This window comes from Meira miltonrushii (assembly GCF_003144205.1).
Source record: "Meira miltonrushii strain MCA 3882 unplaced genomic scaffold FA14scaffold_5, whole genome shotgun sequence".
Lineage (NCBI taxonomy): Eukaryota > Fungi > Basidiomycota > Exobasidiomycetes > Exobasidiales > Brachybasidiaceae > Meira > Meira miltonrushii.
This window is the reverse complement of record NW_020289947.1, coordinates 1099657-1118866: the sequence shown is the minus strand read 5'-3', so window position 1 is coordinate 1118866 and position 19210 is coordinate 1099657. Positions and strand designations below refer to the sequence as shown.

The following is a 19210-nucleotide window of genomic DNA, read 5'->3' as shown; positions in this document are numbered from 1 at the left end:
TGGAAAAGAGAACCCTCTACCATCTGTCGAACCTTTTGCAAGATACTTTCGTCCATCCATGGGAAATCACTCGCCCAGATTCAGGAGCATCAAGTATAAGGAACGGAGTCAGATGGGCGACTTTCAAGAGGGGAGTAGCGTGTGAGTGGAAAAGGGGAAAGAGTGAAAGACCCTTGCCCTTCACCATCTGTCGAGCTTGTTGCACGATGCTTTCATCCAGCTCAGGGAAACATCGATGCTCAGAACGGAGTCAGATGGGCGCATTTTTGCGAAGAGCTGCGTGTGGAAGTGGGTGGTGGTAGTGAGATGAACTTGAAAAGGGAAAGTGAAGTATTTATATAAAAAGTGAACCTCTCTTGGGTGTACACATTCTGTAGACTTTTCGTAAATCATACGACCATAATATTATGCTAGCAGACGTGTTTATGGCAAAATGGAATTCAGCAAAAGCGACTCTTATAGTAGTGAGATATGGAAGCTAATCCATTGGGGCAGATCTATCAGATGAGAAGTACGCGCAACATATCATTTACACGTTGGACTGTAGAATTGACTTTCAAACTATGCTCTACCCGTCTATAGAGTTCAACAATTAATTTTTGCCCTTTCCATTGTGTCAATCATGTATGCAGAGTGTATAATCAAAGACTGTCAGATGGACTTCCAATGGCGATAGATGCTATTTTTAGTTACAAGTTTGGAAAGCAAAGAGGATATTTCTTATCACAAACCTTGTTATTTACAATTTGTCAGATCCGTTGGTTCTTATGTACCGTCCGTTGAACCTGATTCACCATCCGTTGAACATCATGCACAGTCCGTAGGATTTGATGTACCGTCCGTTGGATTTGATGTCCCGTCCATTGAATTTGATGTCCCGTCCATTGAATTTGATGTCCCGTCCATTGAATCTGATGTAGCATCCGTCGTAATTGACTCAGCATCCGTTGAAAATGATATACTGTCCGTTGAAAATGATGTACCGTCCATTGGATTTGATATACCGTCCGTTGGACCTGATTTGCAACATCTACTTTGTTATCAGGATAGCATCAGTAGTACATTTCCATGAAATTGCATAACAATGAACAAACTTTTTCGTCTGACTACAAACATTTAAAAGGAGGCCTTTTTTGAAAGTTGAAAATCCCCCCTCCCACATTCATTCTTCCTTACACTCACCCATTCTCCTCTTACGTTCTGCTTCCACATCCACCACCACCACCTCTTACACCTACCAATTCTCCTCTTGCGTTTTGCTTCAAGACCCACCACCACCACCTCTTACACCCGCCAATTCTCCTCTTACGACTTGCCCACCACCACAACACAATCTCTTATACCCACCAATTCTCCTCTTACGTTTTGCTTCAGCACCCACCACCACAGCCTCTCCGCTGCAGGCCTTTCAATCATTACAACGAAAGCACCGCCGATAGGATGACGATGAAGATGACGATGAAGAGGACGACGATGATGACGATGACGACGACGACGATGACGATGAAGAGGATGATGACGACGACGATGAGAAGAAGAATGACAATGATGAGGAAGATGATGGTCGTGGTGGTTGTGGAAAGATACTTAATGTTTGTTAATCAGATGTAGTCATGCTGTCGCCCATCAAAGGATGGGCAAAATGAGTGCGTTGTGAGAATTAAATTAAGGGATCGGATGTCTATGACACGATCATGAGTGAGTGAGGTCGTGAGTGAGTGTGGCCGTGAGTGAGTGAGGTCATGAGTGAGTGAGGTCATGAGTGAGTGAGGTCATGAGTGAGTGAGGCCATGAGTGAGTGAGGCCATGAGTGAGTGAGGTCATGGGTGAGTGAGGCCATGAGTGAGGATGGCCATGGGCGGGTGTGATCATGAGCATGTGTGATCAAGGCGGAATGTATGCCAAAAGAGTACATTGATTACAAGTACAGCAGCGGTTGAGTAATGGTACACTGATAGTGCATCAGGTCTATCGACCCTGTCGTTGAGATCCTGCGATACACCATCGTTCAAATTCCACCTCTCCGAACCGTAGAAGGCTGGTCGTGCCACAATCGTTCACAGCAACTATTATGTTCCTGCGTCCCGATTTGAGTGGTCCATAGATGGTGATGAGTAGGTTCTGCTGTCCGCCGCGTTGTGCATGACGGCCTTTTGTCCTTCTTGGCACTTGACAGCCGGTCGGAAGGTGTACGAAGAGGGTCGAGATGAAGTCCAGTAGCCTAATGAATCGATGGCTTATCCTCTCTATGGAGCTGATCTGTGAGATGATGGCACCATCTTGAACCTGTGCATGTGCCTGCTATTCTCATGGCTCCCCTTTCCATAACTCTCATCATTCCTCTTTCTCTGCTGTTCTGCCATCTTCCATACCCTTTGTTCTTCCTCATCCAATTGATCCAGATCTTGCGTTGGAAGTGAAATGGATATACGTTCAGATAGATCTGCAAATGCGAATGCTCTCCGTAAACTTGTATGTCCCACGTCCATCACAGGTAATTGGTATTCCCCGTATTCATCATCTCAGCACTGCGAGAGCTGGTGATACTGTCACCATTGTTTATTTCTACCTTTTCGAAGCCCTCTTATGTAGTTCACCTCTATTTGAGAGAACAGGTGTGATCATTCCTCCTGATAGATTGTCCGCACTTCCACTCATCTTCATCTCCTTTCGCATATGGTCACAGCAACATCGTATACAGCCAAAAAGAACAAATGACGACAAGTGTGGTGACCGATGCGATATACAAGTCAAGGATCAACAGCGCATTGGATCTGGGCTTGATCAGCAATGCATCCCTTATCTCAAGAGCAAAACGAGCAATCGAAACGAGACTCGATCAACTATCGAATGCCAACTTTACACTTCGGCCTTTTGGTGTCCAACTTTACCACAGCTAGTGACAATGCAATCTGTGTATTGATAGGATCCGGAGTATCATCAAGTAGTTCTGGCAGTCTTTGCTTTAGCGATAGAATGCCATGATCAGCCAGCTTATTTGCATTCCTATACCGTCAACGTCATACTTCTTGTTTTGTTTGTCTCCATCACTTGTTCCTTCCTCTTACTCTCAGGTTCGGCGTCGGTCAAGTGTTTCTTTTGTTCAATTGATCGATCCGCTTGTTGGTAAGAACCGGATGTGTTAGCTTGAACCGGCAAGAAAAGAAATCCTCCCACGCATGCACGCCTATGCCCTTCTTCTCCTCCACAGTATACCCCACATTCCTTCTCCATGCACAACGAGAGGATTGTCTTTGTGTGACTAGATAGATAAGGAATCGTATCATTTCCTCAATCAAAGAACGGTTGACTGCGCATCCGAATGAATGACTATACATCACTAGAAGAATGAACAATTTTTACCGGGTCTGTGCATCAGATGGCGGGCACCTTAACAGTCTCTCATGTAGAATGAATGCGGAGTAAAAGTTGTCCTTCTAACAAACAAACGGAATAAAATGAAATGAGTTGCTCACAAACAAATCATCCTCTTTACCTTCATCACCCTTTTCTCATTCTTTAGACAAACTCTTCTCATTATCATTTCCAATCATGTCTTCCAGCAACGTTGAAGAAATGCCAGCAGCCGATATTCCTCTACAGGAAGGCTACATCGGCAATCTAACAGAAGATCAACATTCTTCTTTAGTAAGAATGTGGGAATCATACTTTGACATTTGTGATCGTGCAAGGGGAAATGCATCAAAAGGTCAAGGTTTCACAGAAGATAAAACTGGAGGAGATTTAAAAAAGAGCGGTATCCCGGACGATGATAAAGCAAAAGATGAAGCAAAACGACAACAAGAACAACAAGGCATGAACGCTTTAATGGAAGAATATGGTCCTGAAGCTTTGCGTGATTCTTGGTGGAACTTTGTTAGAGGTGATAATCCAGACGGAAATATGTTACGTTTCATTCGTGCACGTAAAGGAGACGTTGAACGTGGTTTGGCAATGATGGCAACATGTTTGAAATGGAGATTGGACACAGATGTTGAAAGTTTCATCCTCAAAGGTGATCTTGTCAACTCAGAGGAAATTCCAAAGTTTCTTGAACAACAAAAGTCAGGAAAGGTATTCTCTCTGGGTTGCACAGCAAAGGAGCAACCAATCTGTTACGTCATCATGGCCAAACATAGTGTCTTTGGTCAACCTGCTGCTTCCATGCAAAAGTTCATCGTCACTCAAATGGAAACATTCCGTTTGCTCATGCATCCTCCAAATGACAAAGCAACAATCTTTTTCGACTTGAAAGGCTTTGGTGTTAAGCAAATGGACTTTGTCAGTTTATTGTATCTCGTCAAAGTATTGGAATCTTACTATCCAGAATCCTTGGGTACAATGTACGTTTCCAACGCTCCTTGGATCTTCTGGGGCTTCTGGCGTGCAGTAAAGAACCTTTTGGACCCTGTTGTGCGTAATAAGATCAAATTTATCGCCAAACCCGAAGATACAGAAGGTGATGTTCCAGAAGATATGATGATCGAATATTGCGGAGGAAAAGTTTCAACCGATTTCGAGTTTGTCGATCCACGCAATGGGGAAAACGACCCTCAACAAGACAAAGAGACAAAAGAGAAACTTTTGAAACGTCATCGTTCGTTGACAGATAAATACGAAGAAGTTACTCGTGCATGGTGCAAAGCAGGCGGCAAGGATGATAAACTTCAAGAACAACGTGACATTTTGGTCAAAAAATTACGTTTGAGTCAATTTGAACTTGAACCATACACTCGTGGCTTGACAGCATATCATCGTAATGGTGTCTTGCCACCTGAAAATGCCGGTATCTCAGTCTTTGATTACCAGCAAAAAGATGCACCAACCCGTCGTCAAGTTTTGGGTCGTAAATCTTGTCGTAAATCGATCGAGCAACAATTGTATGCTATCGTCAAAGAGCGTAAAACCGTCAAAGAAGCTGAACAACAAACTTTATCTGCTTTGAAAGATGGTTCTTGGGGTCAATGGCGTGTGAATGATAACTCCGAAGAGATCAAAAAGACTGCTTTGGCAAGTTTATTAGATTTGGACAATACCGGTGAACTAGATCTCAAAGCAATCGATAATCCAAATGGAACACAAGAAGTTGCTGCTAAACAGAGCCCAGATGACATCGTTAAGCAACATCGTGAAGCAGCAGGTGTTGCAGGCGGTCTTGCTGCTGCTGGAGGTGCTGGAGCAGGTGCAGCAGCAGCCGCAACTGCATCTCACAAGGATGCTCAACCTACCTCCAATGGACAAGATGCTCGACCTACTTCCAACGGACATGCTGCTCCTGAAGAAAACTTCTCCGATGCACCGCCCGCTTCGCAATCACAAGTGAACGGAGCAGTAAATGGCAATGCTCAAGCAGACAAACAGCAAAACGGTGTTTCGCCTCAACAAAATGGAAAAGTGAACGGGACGACTGATCATTCTGATCAACCTACGTTGGATGGGGGTAATAATGCCCCTCGTCCACGCGGTCAAAGTGCTTCCCAAGGTCCACAAAGCGGTGGTGCAACGAATTATAAAGGACAAGAAAGTCCATCAACAGGAAAGAAGACTGGCTTGCTTGGATCGATTAAGAAGAAGTTGGCTGCTTAATTTGTTTTGTGTAAATAGCTTTTTTCCCGTGTTTCTCTTTTCCTTTTTCTGTGATACCTTTCCTCTACTCTACTGTTCCTTTATCTTTTGAGTTAATGTGATCATCATATTGCCTTGATCGTTGTTGTAGAGTGAGAATGCATGCTATGCCCGAGCCCACGTGGGAGGTCTGACCCCAGTCTTAGAAAGCGTATTGAATATGCACTGCACGCACTATTATAGTCTGACTAATGGGACTGCAAAAACGTTGAGCAAAGAAAAAAGAGGCGCGGGCACTGCAACCCAATTTGACTTAGGTGGAAAAGTTTAACTTGAAACTGCAAAAAAAGTATCATGCACTGATGAACACTGTCCCGGTGCTGAATAGGAATTTTGATTTTGAGAGAATCTTCTTAAATTTGCATGCAAGTGCGCACGAGCATGAAACATGAAACCGACAAACGACCCGATCATTCTTATATGATTAGTACCATCATCGTATAAGTGACACTGGACACTCTCTACTTCATTAAAACCTTTCAGAAAAGTAGGCGGAGGGATAGAAACAGTTTTTCTCGTTCCTCTTATTGGAAGAAACCCTTGCACTTCATCTCATAGAGTACTGCCACATCAAAGTTTATCAAAGTCTTTCTCCCACATATTCCAGCAACGATGGCCATTGCACCCTCTACAACACCTCCCTTGCAAACTGGTGTAGCACATCAGAGGGAATCCAGCGTTGATAAATCAACAAGTTGGAAAATTACAACAAAGATTGCCAAAGCACAACAAGAAGGTAGAATTTGGTGGTCATTCGAATATTTTCCTCCAAGAACGCCACAAGGTTTGACAAATTTGTATGATCGTATAGAACGTATGTCAGGATTAGGTCCTGAATTCGTTGATATCACTTGGAACGCAGGCGGTCGTACATCCGACCTAACTGCACAATTGGTCAAAACCGTTCATACATATATGGGTTTGGAAACATGCATGCATTTAACATGTACAAATATGCCTCGTGATAAAGTTGATACAGCTTTAAAAGAGGCCAAAAAGTTTGGTTGTAGAAATATTTTGGCTTTGCGTGGCGATCCTCCTGCCGGTGCATCCGAATGGGAACCTCATGCCGCTGGATTCATGTACGCAAAAGAGTTGGTCGAGTATATTCGTGAAGGATATGGTGATTATTTCGCAATCGCTGTTGCCGGTTTCCCAGAAGGTCATCCTGAAGCCAAAGATGGCGTTGATTTGGAGATGAAGAGATTGAAGGACAAAATCGATGCAGGTGCTGACTTCATCTTTACACAAATGTTTTACGATTATGACATCTTTGCTAGATGGGTCAAGGATGTACGTGCAGCTGGCATCGATGTGCCAATCGTTCCCGGTGTGATGCCGATTCAAAATTACGGTGGTTATCAACGTGCCACAGCAAGATTCCGTACAATCGTCCCAGAGAGTTTCAAGCAAGCATTAGACCCTATCAAGGAAGATGATCAAAAGGTACGGGAAGTGGGTACGCAGTTGGTGGGTGATCTATGCAAAAAGATTATCGATCCTGCCAACGGGCTAGGAATCAGTGGTTTGCACATCTATACTATGAATTTGGAGCGTGGATCACGCATGTTACTCGAATATCTCAACCTACAGCCATCCGTGCAACAGGTCAAACAATTGCCATGGACACCAAGTCTAACACCCAAAAGACGAGATGAAGGTATTCGACCTATATTTTGGGCTAATCGGGCAAAAAGTTATGTCGATCGTACAGAGACGTGGGATGAATTCCCAAACGGAAGATGGGGAGATGCGCGTAGTCCTGCATATGGCGATGTAGATGCTTATGGTGTCAAATTACGCTATACACCAGAGGAAGGAAGAGAGTTGTGGGGCGAACCAACAGATTTGGAAGCAGTAAAGGAGCTATTTTGCAACTTCTGTCGAGGCAAGGTTACAGCATTGCCTTGGAGCGAAACTCCGATCGCAAAAGAAACGACAGTGATTGATGAAATGCTACAAAAGCTTAATTCACTCGGTTTCCTTACAATCAACAGTCAGCCTGCCGTCGATGGTGCACCAAGTGATGATCCTGTGCATGGATGGGGACCAAAGTATGGCTATGTATATCAGAAGGCATACTTGGAATTCTTTTGTGCACCTGAGAAGTTGGATGCCTTGATCACACGCATTGAAGCCGATCCAAGGATGACATATCATGCAGTAAATGCACAAGGTGATATGCGAACAAACACCACTAGCGATTCACCCAATGCGGTCACATGGGGCTGTTTCCCACACTGTGAGATTATCCAACCAACGATTGTGGAAACAATCTCCTTCTTAGCATGGAAAGATGAAGCATACGAGATCGGACGTCATTGGGCAAGAGTCTATTCACCTGATTCACCTGCGCGCAAATTGCTGGACGAGATGTTCAAATCATACGTTTTGGTAAATGTTGTCCACAACGATTTCAAGGATCGACATGGAATCTTTCAACCGTTCTTAGATGTGAGCACGAAATTGAACGGATCAGCATAATCTCCCTTCTCACATCTCCACGCATACGTTAGCATCAACTGCAAACGTCTTCAAAGCACATTTCACTCAGAATTACGTAATTCAACATTGTACTCTATTCATCCCAACATAGGCAAGAAGCGAGGCCAGAATCCTTCCACAGGATACCCTTAACATTGTACTCTACTTTGCTCCATTCACGAAACACTTTACGATTAGAACGATCCAACATCGTTTGACAGATCCCAACAAAGGCTTCAGTTTCAGCTAATACATCCATTCCTGCTATTCAATGTGATTAAATTGAAACTATACGTACATAAAGGATAAAGGCAAAAAGATCATCTTGAAACAGGTGTGGAGCTACTGCCACCAGAAATTGTTGCCTGATGACGGGCAAGATTACTTTCGGGCACAGGTGTATGATCACTAATCGCATCAATCTCTTGTTTTGCCTCTTTCCATGTTTCCAAACCTGCTTTACAGTAATCACGATGTAATTGTGCAAATGCTGAAGTCATCGAACGAAAATCGCGAATCTTTTGTCGTTGAAATCGATCAAGATCAGATTGAATTGCCAAAGTTGCATTTCGTAGATCTTTATCGGTCAATTCCAAAGCTTCATCCAATTGTGCACAATTATCTTTCAAACGAGAAATCGTATTGCGTCTCGTTGCTTCTGGATCAACATCCATCACTGATTGGAATGTCTGACTCAAAGCGCCCAATAAACCACCTCCGCCACTACTACCATTCCCGCCTCCCAAACTGCTTGTTCCAGGCGTCCGTCTTGCCTGTCGTACGGTTCCGTTTCGATTATTTGGCTGTTGTCTTGACTGTGGTCCACCAAATGCATTACCCCCATTTGTAGCTGTTGGAGGTGAAGTTGGTCTTGAAGGACTATTGGATCCTGTCATGCTTGGATCTGTCCATTCTTCGCTATCTGCTAATCTTTCCGAAGATGCGTCTATTGCACTTGGCTTGTTTGTAGGATCACCTTCTGTTTCCGCTGCTGATCCATACACACTTTTGCGCATCGTACTCGCACGGGAATTGACTGAGTCCCATACGCCTTCTCTTGATTGGCCTGGAGCATTCACTTTGTTGTATGTTGCTGCATTGCCACCATTATTGGCTACCAGTCCTCTTCCGCCGCTTTCCAATGCTCTGTTTAATCTTGTAGCTTCTGCTTCTACCCTTTCCAAGTCTTCCAACTGTAGTCTCTTTGCCTCCAATGCATCTTGTGCCATTTCGAGTTGCAAATGCTTTTGATGTCTCCATCTCAACAATTTCTGGAGTACAGATGCAAATTGAGAATATTCATTCAGTGGCTCGGTAAATTGGGTTTCCCAATCGTGCAGCATTGTACCGATTGCCATGAACGTTTGATCAGATGCTTGACCAGTTCTTTCAATTGCACTTGCCAGTGCACCACCTTCCGAAAGACTGAACTCGTTCAAAATAGCTCCCAATTCTGCATAATCATTTGATGCCTCTGTCCATCTTTTCATCACCCTTCTGTTTGTCTTTTCAAGACTTCCTTGAATATGATTACGGAAACGCTCTGTAAATGCTTCGCTATCGACGAATCGTTGGTTAGGATTCTTTAGCTGCGTTGATCCGTTAGAGGGAGGAAGAGGCAATGCCAAGTAAGCTGGTGATGCATGAGGTGATGCAGGATCCAATGCAGGTGCACGTAGATTGGACTTAGGAAGCATGGATAGCGGAGGAGACGAAGTGATCTCATGCCAGCTCCATCTTCCGTCCAAGAATCTTCTAAAGATGACGCTTCTGCTCAACTTTTCATGATCTTTTACTCGATTCAAAAATACTTGTAGCATTCTCTTTCTGCGTGCGATGATTGTTGCATCCTCTTTTGCTTTTGATTGACGAGCAGCATAATCTGTCAAAGTGTGCTTGGAAGGGATTGGTGGAATGATCAAAGTTGGATGTAAGGCGACCAAAGCTTCACGCAATGATGCAAATTCGCTATATCGTCTCTTCGCACTTAAAGTGCCGCATTGAATGAGATAGGCAATATAATGACTTGCACCAACACCATCGGATGTTTTCTGTGCATCAATGATCAAGATCGAATCTTCACCCAATTCAGGAGCCGCACTGGGTTCAACAAATGTAGAGCTGTGAAGAGTTGTTTGAGCTCCACGTTCGCTCATTTGACCTGTAGGTGGTGAGAATGATCGATTACGTTCCATATTTGCGTTTTGTTCACCAGTTTCACCACTTATACCTGAGATTGTGATGCCACTTTCATTTTCATCTGAACCGCCACCTGGTATATTGTATGCATCCACACCTTCTTCGTTTGAAGTACCGATTGCAGAATCAACTTTAATCTTTTCTTGACCTGTTGGTGTATTGTTTGATTCTGAAGGAGGTGTTTGCGTGTTCTCGATTGCGAATGGATCCTGTTCAGCTTCTTTGCTCTGTTTCTTCTTTTGTGATTTATTTGCCATCTTTGTTGATAGCTGCCTGCTAGCAAGGATGAAGTGATGATTGAGTTAATTGGCTGAGTTGATTGCGTAGTGTACCTTTTTCCAACACAGTCGCCATGACGAGTGAGTGTGCTTGTGCAGAACGGCAACCCCATGAACGCACACACGCACACGCACGTACCTCCCAATCACCTTGTATTATAACAGCCAAGCCCAGAGCACAGCCAGAAAAGCCCAAATGAAAGTGGAGTCTTAACGCGTCACAAGAGATTGGCAAAGCAAAGCAGAGCATCAATCACGTGTGAGAAAAAGTCCATCTTGTGAGAATGCAAGTGGGGGAAAGTTGAGAAGAATTGAAATGAATAGCAAGATTATCACTTTCATACATCATCCTTTCAAACACATCACTTTAGCAAAAATGAACACAATACAGTGAAACAATTCGAAGAAATATACATCATGGACGAATGAAGTACCTCAACTTATCAACAACATAAAGACGATGGCATCAATATGGCGGTGTCGATCCAGGGTCAGGCTAAGGCATATACTATCAATCGATCAACCGATAACACTCTTTCGACATCCTTTTTCTTCTTGGTCCCCTCAGTGTCAGCGTAAAGCCCTCGAAGAGAAAGTTCCTCCTCCACCACAACCTGCAACAATATGGCGAAGACGCTCCCGTTTGCTACTTGAAGCACAGTCTAAAGCAAACCATCTTACACATGAAGCAAGGCCGGATTTGAAACTGCTCAAAGCCGCCATTTGGCACGATATCGGTAAAAATGGTAGCGAAAGGCTGTTCGCTGACAAAGAACAAACAGATCGAGTACTGGCAAGGATAACCGATTTGTATAATGAGATGGCACTAAAGGGAATCGCGATCGATAATCGATGGTGCCTGATTATGATCACCTCTTTTGGCAACATTCTTACGCAAAGAACTGAAAGTGCTGAAGGAATATCGCATGAGGAGATGCTTCACTATCTACGACTTGCCAGAAAGTTGTTTCTGGAAGTGTCTTCAGAATTGACTCAACCTAGATTCACAAACACTGCCCTGATTCACGGCATCTTAGATCTTGAAATGAAAGTTGCAATGACGCTTATTCGAGAGGCAAAGGAGAATCAAGATGTTAATCGTAGCATCATCATCAATGATCATTTACATTGGGTCACAGATATGGCAAATATAATGGCGACTAGACCCAAAGATGAACTATACCATCAAGATTTGATCAGTCTATCTTCGACCAAGGCCGGCACAACGACGATCAATCTTCATATCCTTCGCCGTGATTATGTTCGTGCAATAGAGTCTCTACGACAATTGCTAAAGCATGCAGCCAATATACCCAAAAGTACAAATGTCAAGGGAGAGGCACGAACGCTACATCTTCGCCGTATTGAACAGAACCACAATCTCGCTCGTGGTGCAATAATCAATGTTTTGGTCGTGCTTTGCAGAGATGTTCGCAAAGAAGGCGGCCACTTTCGATCTTTAATCAAGGAAGTCATCAAGATAGCACACGACAGCGTCGAAGATGGATTATGGGATATAATGAGTGGCGATGAGCAATCCCGATCTAAGTTAAGCAGTCGCAATGGTAAAGGACCTTCGTTTGATTTTGCACGCCTTTGTGTACGGGCGATAAATGCTGTCTCGCCTGCTACTACTAGGAAAAGAAGAGCAACAGAGGGTGTGATGTATGCAATGATTCATGGCGATGAGAGACAACATTGTGAAGATTTCTTTGATCTGATGAAAGTCATAATCGACATACGTTCCGCCACTGTTGCACGAGAACTTGCTCAAACACTCCGACAAAGTACGTCTGATGTACCATTAACCGACCTCGAACCAATTACACAACCATGGAGAAGATCATTTCGCTGGATATTTGATATCAATCGAGAGATGTCTGCTCGTGTTGTCTGGTGTCTGTTCTCCCCATGGTGTCGTAATGAGATGCGAATAGGTATGAGGGATCGAACGGCATACGAAGAAGCTCAACTTCTCGCAGACGAGGAAACAGATTTATTCTTGAAAAGGTTCGCTCTAGTCTTGAACGATTTTATGATCTTGTTTGGGATGAGTGAAGGGAGTTGGCGAGCAGCTGCGATCGCACTTGGAAAAATCTTAAATTTGCTACCATCTATAGAAGGAAGGAAACAGGCAAAAGAGATGTTTGAAGAAGCATACGAGAAAGCAAGAAAGAACAATTTTGGCGCTATACCACAAACAAAAAAATGATTCACAGTCATCATCATCATGTACTATAAAAGGCATTGTACACTACTCACACACGCACGCACAATAGATGGAATGTAATACAGAATTTCTAGAGCATATGATTGCATAGTGTACATTATGTGATTAGAGAATTGTGGTGCAGATCATGGACAGATGGCCTTGATTTGATCAATGACTTGCATGTATGCCTTGCTTGCGGGACTTTCGGGATATTCATCAACGAAACTTTCCCCAAGGTCGCAGCATCGGCCGATACGAGGATCGAGTGGTACACTACCCAAGAATGGTATGTTTAATTCTTCACAAAGTGCTTTTGCACCACCTGTAGATGGATAAAAAATATCACTTTGACCATGACAAGCAGGACAAACGAAACCTGCCATATTTTCCACTATCCCTAAGATTGGAACGTTGACTTTGCGACAGAATGAAATCTCTTTGCGTACATCTTGCAAAGACACTTCTTGCGGCGTTGTGAGCAGGACTGCACCGTCTAAACCTCCTGAATCACGCAAAAGTGAAACGATTGACAAGTGTTCGTCAGATGTTCCTGGTGGTGTATCGATGAGCATATAATCTAGTAACGGCTTGGTTGAGTTAGTGTCCTCCTCTTCTTCTTCCTCCAAACCACCAGTCCAATCGACATCGAGTAAGAACTGCTTGATCAATCCATTCTTCTTTGGCCCACGCCAGATCACCGCACTGGTGGGCGAAGGTAACAAGAACCCGATCGACATTGCACAAAAGTTATCACTAACGTAAACGGGTGACCAACCAGTGGAAGAAGTATGAATAGAAGAATTTGACAATCCCAAAATTGTTGGTATACTTGGACCACAAATATCAATATCCATGATTGCCGTATTCTTTTCTTTTTCTCGCGCACATGCCCATCCTAACATTGAAGTGAACGTACTCTTTCCAACTCCTCCTTTTCCACTCATGATTAAAATCTTTCGTTTCACCCTTTCCATTCTTGCTGCTATCCTTGCTAGATCTGGATCAGGTCCTTTTGGCGTACTTGCACATGTGGATTGATTTGGGCAACCTTCACATGCTGATGCCTTTCCTGCATCTTCAGATTCCGTTCCTGGACAATGTGCTGGTGCATTTTCAGGTACGTTATCAGGTAAAGCTCTAGCAATGCTTTCTGGTGGTAGAATATTTGAGCTTATTGCTGAGGTTGCCCCGTTCAGGGCACCTTCTGGCGGTATGGGATTTGGCGATATGATTGCCATCTTTTCTCGAATGTGATGATGGCCGTGAGAAGAAGAAATGCTATGCAAGTGTGGCAATAGGTAACGGCCGTAAGCGAATGAGTGCATGCATCCGATAATCTCTTATCCAAACGCGATTCTTTTTTTTATCTGACTCAAGACAGCGCACGTGCAATAGTAATGGGTGAACAATGCGCAAGTGGAATTCGAGAAGAACATGAACATGATCATCACCACTCACTACCTCCAATTCGGATAGCGAGGTACAATGTCGCTATTCAAATCTTTCCAGCCCTCAAAGGGCGACATTGCTTCATCAACAGCTGTCAAATCTTCCGTTCAAAGAGGAATGCGTCAAAAATTACTAGAACAATATCCAAGCCTTTCACAAGATGAAGGTGTATTACTAGAACAAATTTGGCCAAAAAAGCAAGGAATCACATTGGTCAAATTTAGTAGAGAACATGTTTCATTTTTGGTAAATCAAGGAGAACCACTCTTCTTCCAGCATTTTGATGGACCGTATATGCCAACTTTGCATCTATTACACAAATACCCTTTCCTCTTACCTTCTATTCAAGTTGATAGAGGAGCAATCAAATTCTTGTTATCGGGTGCTAATGTCATGGCACCAGGACTACTAACTGCTGGAGGAAGGTTGCCCGATCCGGCAAAAGGTGAGACTGCTTTGCCAGAAGGAGCACCTGTAGCCATCTTGGCACAAGATAAGGAATCAGCCTTGAGTATCGGCATTCTACGTGCTGGAACGGACGAAATTCGATCGAAGGGAAAGGGAAGTGTGGTCGACAACATACATTATCTAGGTGGTGAGTTTATCCGAATGAGAGAGGCCGATTCTTAGCTTACTGACTCATATTTTTTTTCTCCATAGACGACTTGTGGATCTCGTGCGCAAAGGGAGGTTTCTAATGATAAAATATCGCATATTCTGCAATTGTACTATTACAACATTTCAATAAACTCTTTGAGAGCTCTTCAATCATCATCAAACGGCATGCAAGCAATGATGTATGCTGAAAAAGAGAGGAATGGAAATTAGTATGGTTAACTCTTCATGAAAGACTGGACGAATACTCACTCCCGAAACTTCTAGTTGCGAATAATTTATGGTGTGGCTCAACCACTTTGTATGTGCTCTTTCCTGCTTCATTCTTTTCCGTTCTTTCCATCAGACCGGCCATACCGTTCAGACCGTCGTTGTCATCGCCGCTTTCGTCCATATCGCTATCGCTGGATTTCTTCATCTCTGCCTCTTCTTTTTCCATTGCTTCACCTTGATCTGATTCAGTCGTTCTTGGGATAGCATGAACGGCAACACGTTCGAATCCAACTTCTTCCATGGCTTCGGTGATCTCACGTAGACTCCAAACACGGAAATCATAACTGAAGTAGTCACGTAACCAGCTTCCATCACGGGTAAAACGGAAAGAAAGGCTCATCCTGAAACGATTTGTGGTATAATCCAAAGGTCCATCTTCTCGCCAATATTCGTACTCTCCTCCGACATGACCTTTGCGTACAAGAATCAATCTTCCCCTTGGCCATTGACGCCAATCAGCTGTGTCAGAACTGCTCTTTTGTTCGCCTTCCTCTCGAGCCCAGAATTCCAAAGGATCACCTTTTAGTGGTGAAGGAGGATGTTCTTCGCCCGCCCGAAGGAATCCTGGCTCTTTGCTGAATCGATTCCAAAGCTCTTCTTGTTCTTTACGCTCTGCATCAGTCTTTGCTTCCCAGCTCGTCGGTCCGGCAAAAGGATCAACAATCAGTACCCCGGTCTTTTTGCGCAATGTCCGTCTACATTGTGCCAAATAGGCCAACAAAGACCGACGATCATGAAAGTATGATAATGCATAGTTACCAGCATATATCAAATCAGGACTTTCCACATCTACACCTTCTAATCCTTTGATAGGTAAACTGAGAACGTCAGCATGCTGAAGTATTAATACGTCACCCTTTGCAGTAGGTACATCATCTTCAATTGTCTGATCACCTTCCTGAGCAGAGGGTGTTAATGTCCCGCTCTTCCGGGCTGCTTTAGCCCTTTCTTTTGCCAATCGGGCTTGAAACTTCCTCTCAAATCGATCGGAAGCTGCTCCTTCAGCCCATGTAGAAGGTGAAGATGATCTTGAGCCGCTGGCTTCTTGTGATGCTATTGAGTCGGTCTGGATCCTGTTAGCTTTGATGTATGGTAATTTACGGGAACTGCCTGAGTCGGAATATGCATCTGATTGTACGATACAGGCTGTCCTTTCGGCTCTTTCCGTTTCCATTAATCGTTTTTGAGCGACTTGTAATGCTTTTAAATCGATATCCACTCCTTGTGCTCTATGATCTTTTCCCAAGCTTAACCAAGTTTGTGCGACGATCGCGGAACTACAAAAATCTTCCCGTAAAATTTTTGCGTCTGGTCTATATGATCCTATAGGTTGGGCTTGATAATACATACTTGCTAAATTTGTACATTCCAACAATGGTTCTTGAACGGCATCTTCATAAACACTCAAGGCATCCACCTGTTCAGCAATCGTTCGATCAGCTTTTTGCTGACTTTGACCGCTTTCCGCTCTATCTGAGCTTGCTGTGAACTTTGGAAGTCTTGCATCCATCTCAACAACCATAGCGGGGTTTCTTCAACCAGTGAGGATAACGTAATAACCAGAAATGATGAAGAATGAATGCGTTTCTACAACAAATCTTTCTTCTCACAATCTTCTTACTTTTTTTTTTAAAAGCGGAACTCCATTTTGACAGGGAAGATGCCTTTGTTTGATAGAGTAACACAAGAGTAAAAAAAATAAGACTCTCTCCTGCCCTTTTACCCGAATTCCACCCAGAAACGCGTGAATGAATTATTGTCAAGCGTGGCTTCAATAGCATGCATGCTGCATGGTCGACGTGTTCACAATTGAATAAAGTATAAGAAGAAGCAATCCAAAAGGTTTCAATCATTACTCCTCCTTCTCTCTTTGATCTCCCTCGTCACTACAAACCTGCCCAACACCAAGATGGCTCCTTTGTTCCCAGATCGCACTCATCCGGACGTCTTGTGTTTGTTCGATGTGGACGGAACACTTTCTCCTGCAAGACGAGATGTTTCGCTAGAGATGGTTGAACTATTACAAAAAGTTCGTAAACATTGTGCGATCGGATTCGTGGGTGGAAGTGATTTTGCAAAAATAAAAGGTCAATTACAATTACCCGGTCATCCAGACATTCTTACCCAATTCGATTATTGTTTTTCAGAGAATGGGTTAACAGCATTCAGACTTGGTAAACCACTTGCTTCACAATCTTTTATCGGTTGGGTAGGTGAAGAAAAGTATAAAAAGATGGTCAAATTCATCTTGGGTTATATTTCTCAATTAGACATCCCTATCATGCGTGGTACATTTATCGAATTCCGTAATGGTATGATCAACGTAAGCCCAATCGGTCGTAATGCAAGCGTTGAAGAACGTATTGCATTCGAAGCATACGATAAAGAACACAAAATTCGTGCTACTTTTGTTGATGCTCTCAAGAAACAATTCCCCGATGCAGGCTTAACATATTCTATCGGAGGTCAAATCTCTTTCGACGTCTTTCCAACCGGTTGGGATAAAACTTTTGCTTTGGGTCATGTCAAAGATGATGGATGGCGTGAGATTCACTTTTTCGGTGACAAGACATACGAAGGAGGAAACGATTACGAAATCTACTCTGATCCACGCACCATCGGTCACAGCGTCACTTCACCTCAAGATACCATGCGTGAGCTCAAAGAGTTGTTCAAGATTGAGGGGTGACCCCCATTATAGATGTATATATTGGATTGAATACATTTGTTAGATTACAAAACTTGTCTACTGAGACGTTGTAAAGAGTTGAGCAACAAGTCTCCATCCTTGAGTAACTTGCTGTAGCTTCCCGACAAAAGATCAGGTCTGCGTGTTTCCACAACACCTTGTACACGATCAATCACTGCAGGCAATCGTCCTGTTGCAATGAATCGTGAAAGCTCTGCATCAATGAATCCAGCTGAAACGCCAAATGCATTTGCCATATTGTCCAATGTCAAAGAGCGATAAGATTCCAAAAGTTGAGCATAAGCAATGATACGCATCTCACGGACATAGTAGCGTGCATGTGGTGCCAATACACGAGATGTGAGCAAGTGTGTCTGTTCAACATCAGCCAAAGCTCTGAAGAAAGCTGCATAATCGCAACTATACAATGCGTTTGTATAAGCGCCAATGTGTGGAATGTCATCAACTACTTGCAACACTTCGGGAGAATTGATGATCTTCTTCTTCAACTCCGGACGAGGCAGTGTGAGAGTGTTTGCCAAAACGGTGAGAGTGATGAATTGATTGTAGTCGAGCAATTCCGTAGCTGTAAAGGTGGACAAAGCGTCCAACAACAATTCACCTCCTTGCTTGAAATCACGAATTGACAAAAGATGATATCCTTCGTACACTTTTAGTCTATTCCTCCTTTCCCAATCGCCTCCTTCTTCTACGAGTGCTTTTGCTTTAGCGATATTGTCCATTGTCACTTTTGGATCTCCATGGAACAATCCGATTCTGACCAAAGCCATTGTCAAATCAAGTCTTGCTCCCAATCCAGCTGCTTTTTCGATTGCAACCTTGTGCGCTTCCACTGCGCGGGTTTTGTCGCCAATCTTGGCCAAGTAGGCCGCCTTTTGCCGTAGCACTTGATTGACTTCTGTTTCACCTTCATTCTCTTCATTGACTTTCAATTGTTTCTCCATGAGCTCCAGTGTTTCATCATTCTTTGCTTTAAGCTTTTTCAGTAAAGCGTCGTCCCTCTTTAATGCTTTTGATATATGTGGTTCAGGACTGTCGATAATGGAAGCATAGTATGGTGCCATTTCATCCTCTTCGATGCCTTTGAGGAGAGCAGTCTTTGCAGATTCTTTTGCTGCATTTGATGAACCAGGTCGTATCACCTCGAACAGATGTTGTTGAAGAGCCAAATTTGGGATTGGTAAAACTTGTTCGTCATTGTCGGCCATTTTTGCAACAAACGAGATGAAAGCAACAAAGTCGAAGAAGGATTGAGGAGGACGCGAATCTCTCCACGTTGAGTGTTTTGGCACAAGCCAGTTCAGATTCGATTATTTAATCAAAATGCAATTACGCGTTTCTTCTGCTTTTAATACCTGCAGTCTC

At 43.5% G+C, this 19210-nt stretch overlaps 10 protein-coding genes across 10 annotated transcripts; 6 read left to right on the top strand and 4 right to left on the bottom strand.

The window, feature by feature from the left end:
• The first annotated feature begins 2030 nt into the window (after nucleotides 1-2030).
• Nucleotides 2031-2965, top strand: FA14DRAFT_87423 (uncharacterized protein). Its single transcript, XM_025503016.1, has one exon. The coding sequence runs from the start codon at nucleotides 2450-2452 to the stop codon at nucleotides 2921-2923; it is 474 nt and encodes a 157-aa protein (XP_025352640.1). The 5' UTR covers nucleotides 2031-2449; the 3' UTR covers nucleotides 2924-2965.
• Nucleotides 2966-3576: 611 nt separating this feature from the next.
• Nucleotides 3577-4890, top strand: FA14DRAFT_126774 (CRAL/TRIO domain-containing protein; the record flags this gene model as incomplete). Its single annotated transcript, XM_025496760.1, has 1 exon — nucleotides 3577-4890. A coding segment is annotated over one exon (1314 nt), but the record flags the coding sequence as incomplete, so codon positions are not given.
• A 1146-nt stretch (nucleotides 4891-6036) lies between these two features.
• Nucleotides 6037-8269, top strand: FA14DRAFT_87420 (putative MET13-putative methylene tetrahydrofolate reductase). Its single transcript, XM_025503015.1, has one exon. The coding sequence runs from the start codon at nucleotides 6238-6240 to the stop codon at nucleotides 8107-8109; it is 1872 nt and encodes a 623-aa protein (XP_025352638.1). The 5' UTR covers nucleotides 6037-6237; the 3' UTR covers nucleotides 8110-8269.
• An 81-nt stretch (nucleotides 8270-8350) lies between these two features.
• On the bottom strand, nucleotides 8351-10688 carry FA14DRAFT_162494 (uncharacterized protein). The gene has a single exon (XM_025499639.1). The coding sequence runs from the start codon at nucleotides 10563-10565 to the stop codon at nucleotides 8430-8432; it is 2136 nt and encodes a 711-aa protein (XP_025352637.1). The 5' UTR covers nucleotides 10566-10688; the 3' UTR covers nucleotides 8351-8429.
• A 248-nt stretch (nucleotides 10689-10936) lies between these two features.
• On the top strand, nucleotides 10937-12881 carry FA14DRAFT_162493 (uncharacterized protein). The gene has a single exon (XM_025499638.1). It carries the CDS (start codon nucleotides 11047-11049, stop codon nucleotides 12796-12798), a length of 1752 nt encoding a protein of 583 aa, XP_025352636.1. The 5' UTR covers nucleotides 10937-11046; the 3' UTR covers nucleotides 12799-12881.
• On the bottom strand, nucleotides 12864-14106 carry FA14DRAFT_162492 (P-loop containing nucleoside triphosphate hydrolase protein; the record flags this gene model as incomplete). Its single annotated transcript, XM_025499637.1, has 1 exon — nucleotides 12864-14106. A coding segment is annotated over exon 1 (938 nt), but the record flags the coding sequence as incomplete, so codon positions are not given.
• A 177-nt stretch (nucleotides 14107-14283) lies between these two features.
• FA14DRAFT_186049 (uncharacterized protein) lies at nucleotides 14284-14991 on the top strand (the record flags this gene model as incomplete). The annotated part of the gene is made up of 2 exons (XM_025501497.1): nucleotides 14284-14842; nucleotides 14908-14991. The coding sequence occupies 2 exons, from the start codon at nucleotides 14284-14286 to the stop codon at nucleotides 14943-14945; spliced, it is 597 nt and encodes a 198-aa protein (XP_025352634.1). The 3' UTR covers nucleotides 14946-14991.
• A 97-nt stretch (nucleotides 14992-15088) lies between these two features.
• On the bottom strand, nucleotides 15089-16645 carry FA14DRAFT_126935 (uncharacterized protein; the record flags this gene model as incomplete). The annotated part of the gene is made up of 1 exon (XM_025496769.1): nucleotides 15089-16645. One exon carries the CDS (start codon nucleotides 16643-16645, stop codon nucleotides 15089-15091), a length of 1557 nt encoding a protein of 518 aa, XP_025352633.1.
• A 376-nt stretch (nucleotides 16646-17021) lies between these two features.
• FA14DRAFT_162491 (eukaryotic phosphomannomutase) lies at nucleotides 17022-17880 on the top strand. The gene has a single exon (XM_025499636.1). The coding sequence runs from the start codon at nucleotides 17045-17047 to the stop codon at nucleotides 17822-17824; it is 780 nt and encodes a 259-aa protein (XP_025352632.1). The 5' UTR covers nucleotides 17022-17044; the 3' UTR covers nucleotides 17825-17880.
• FA14DRAFT_87384 (putative RPN7-subunit of the regulatory particle of the proteasome) lies at nucleotides 17847-19186 on the bottom strand. The gene has a single exon (XM_025503013.1). The coding sequence runs from the start codon at nucleotides 19051-19053 to the stop codon at nucleotides 17869-17871; it is 1185 nt and encodes a 394-aa protein (XP_025352631.1). The 5' UTR covers nucleotides 19054-19186; the 3' UTR covers nucleotides 17847-17868.
• Nucleotides 19187-19210: the final 24 nt, after the last annotated feature.

Coding starts and splice junctions, on each gene's coding strand:
- FA14DRAFT_87423 (XM_025503016.1), top strand. CDS start 2,450: ATGCGAATGCTCTCCGTAAACTTGTATGTCCCACGTCCATCACAGGTA.
- FA14DRAFT_87420 (XM_025503015.1), top strand. CDS start 6,238: ATGGCCATTGCACCCTCTACAACACCTCCCTTGCAAACTGGTGTAGCA.
- FA14DRAFT_162494 (XM_025499639.1), bottom strand. CDS start 10,565: ATGGCAAATAAATCACAAAAGAAGAAACAGAGCAAAGAAGCTGAACAG.
- FA14DRAFT_162493 (XM_025499638.1), top strand. CDS start 11,047: ATGGCATCAATATGGCGGTGTCGATCCAGGGTCAGGCTAAGGCATATA.
- FA14DRAFT_162491 (XM_025499636.1), top strand. CDS start 17,045: ATGGCTCCTTTGTTCCCAGATCGCACTCATCCGGACGTCTTGTGTTTG.
- FA14DRAFT_87384 (XM_025503013.1), bottom strand. CDS start 19,053: ATGGCCGACAATGACGAACAAGTTTTACCAATCCCAAATTTGGCTCTT.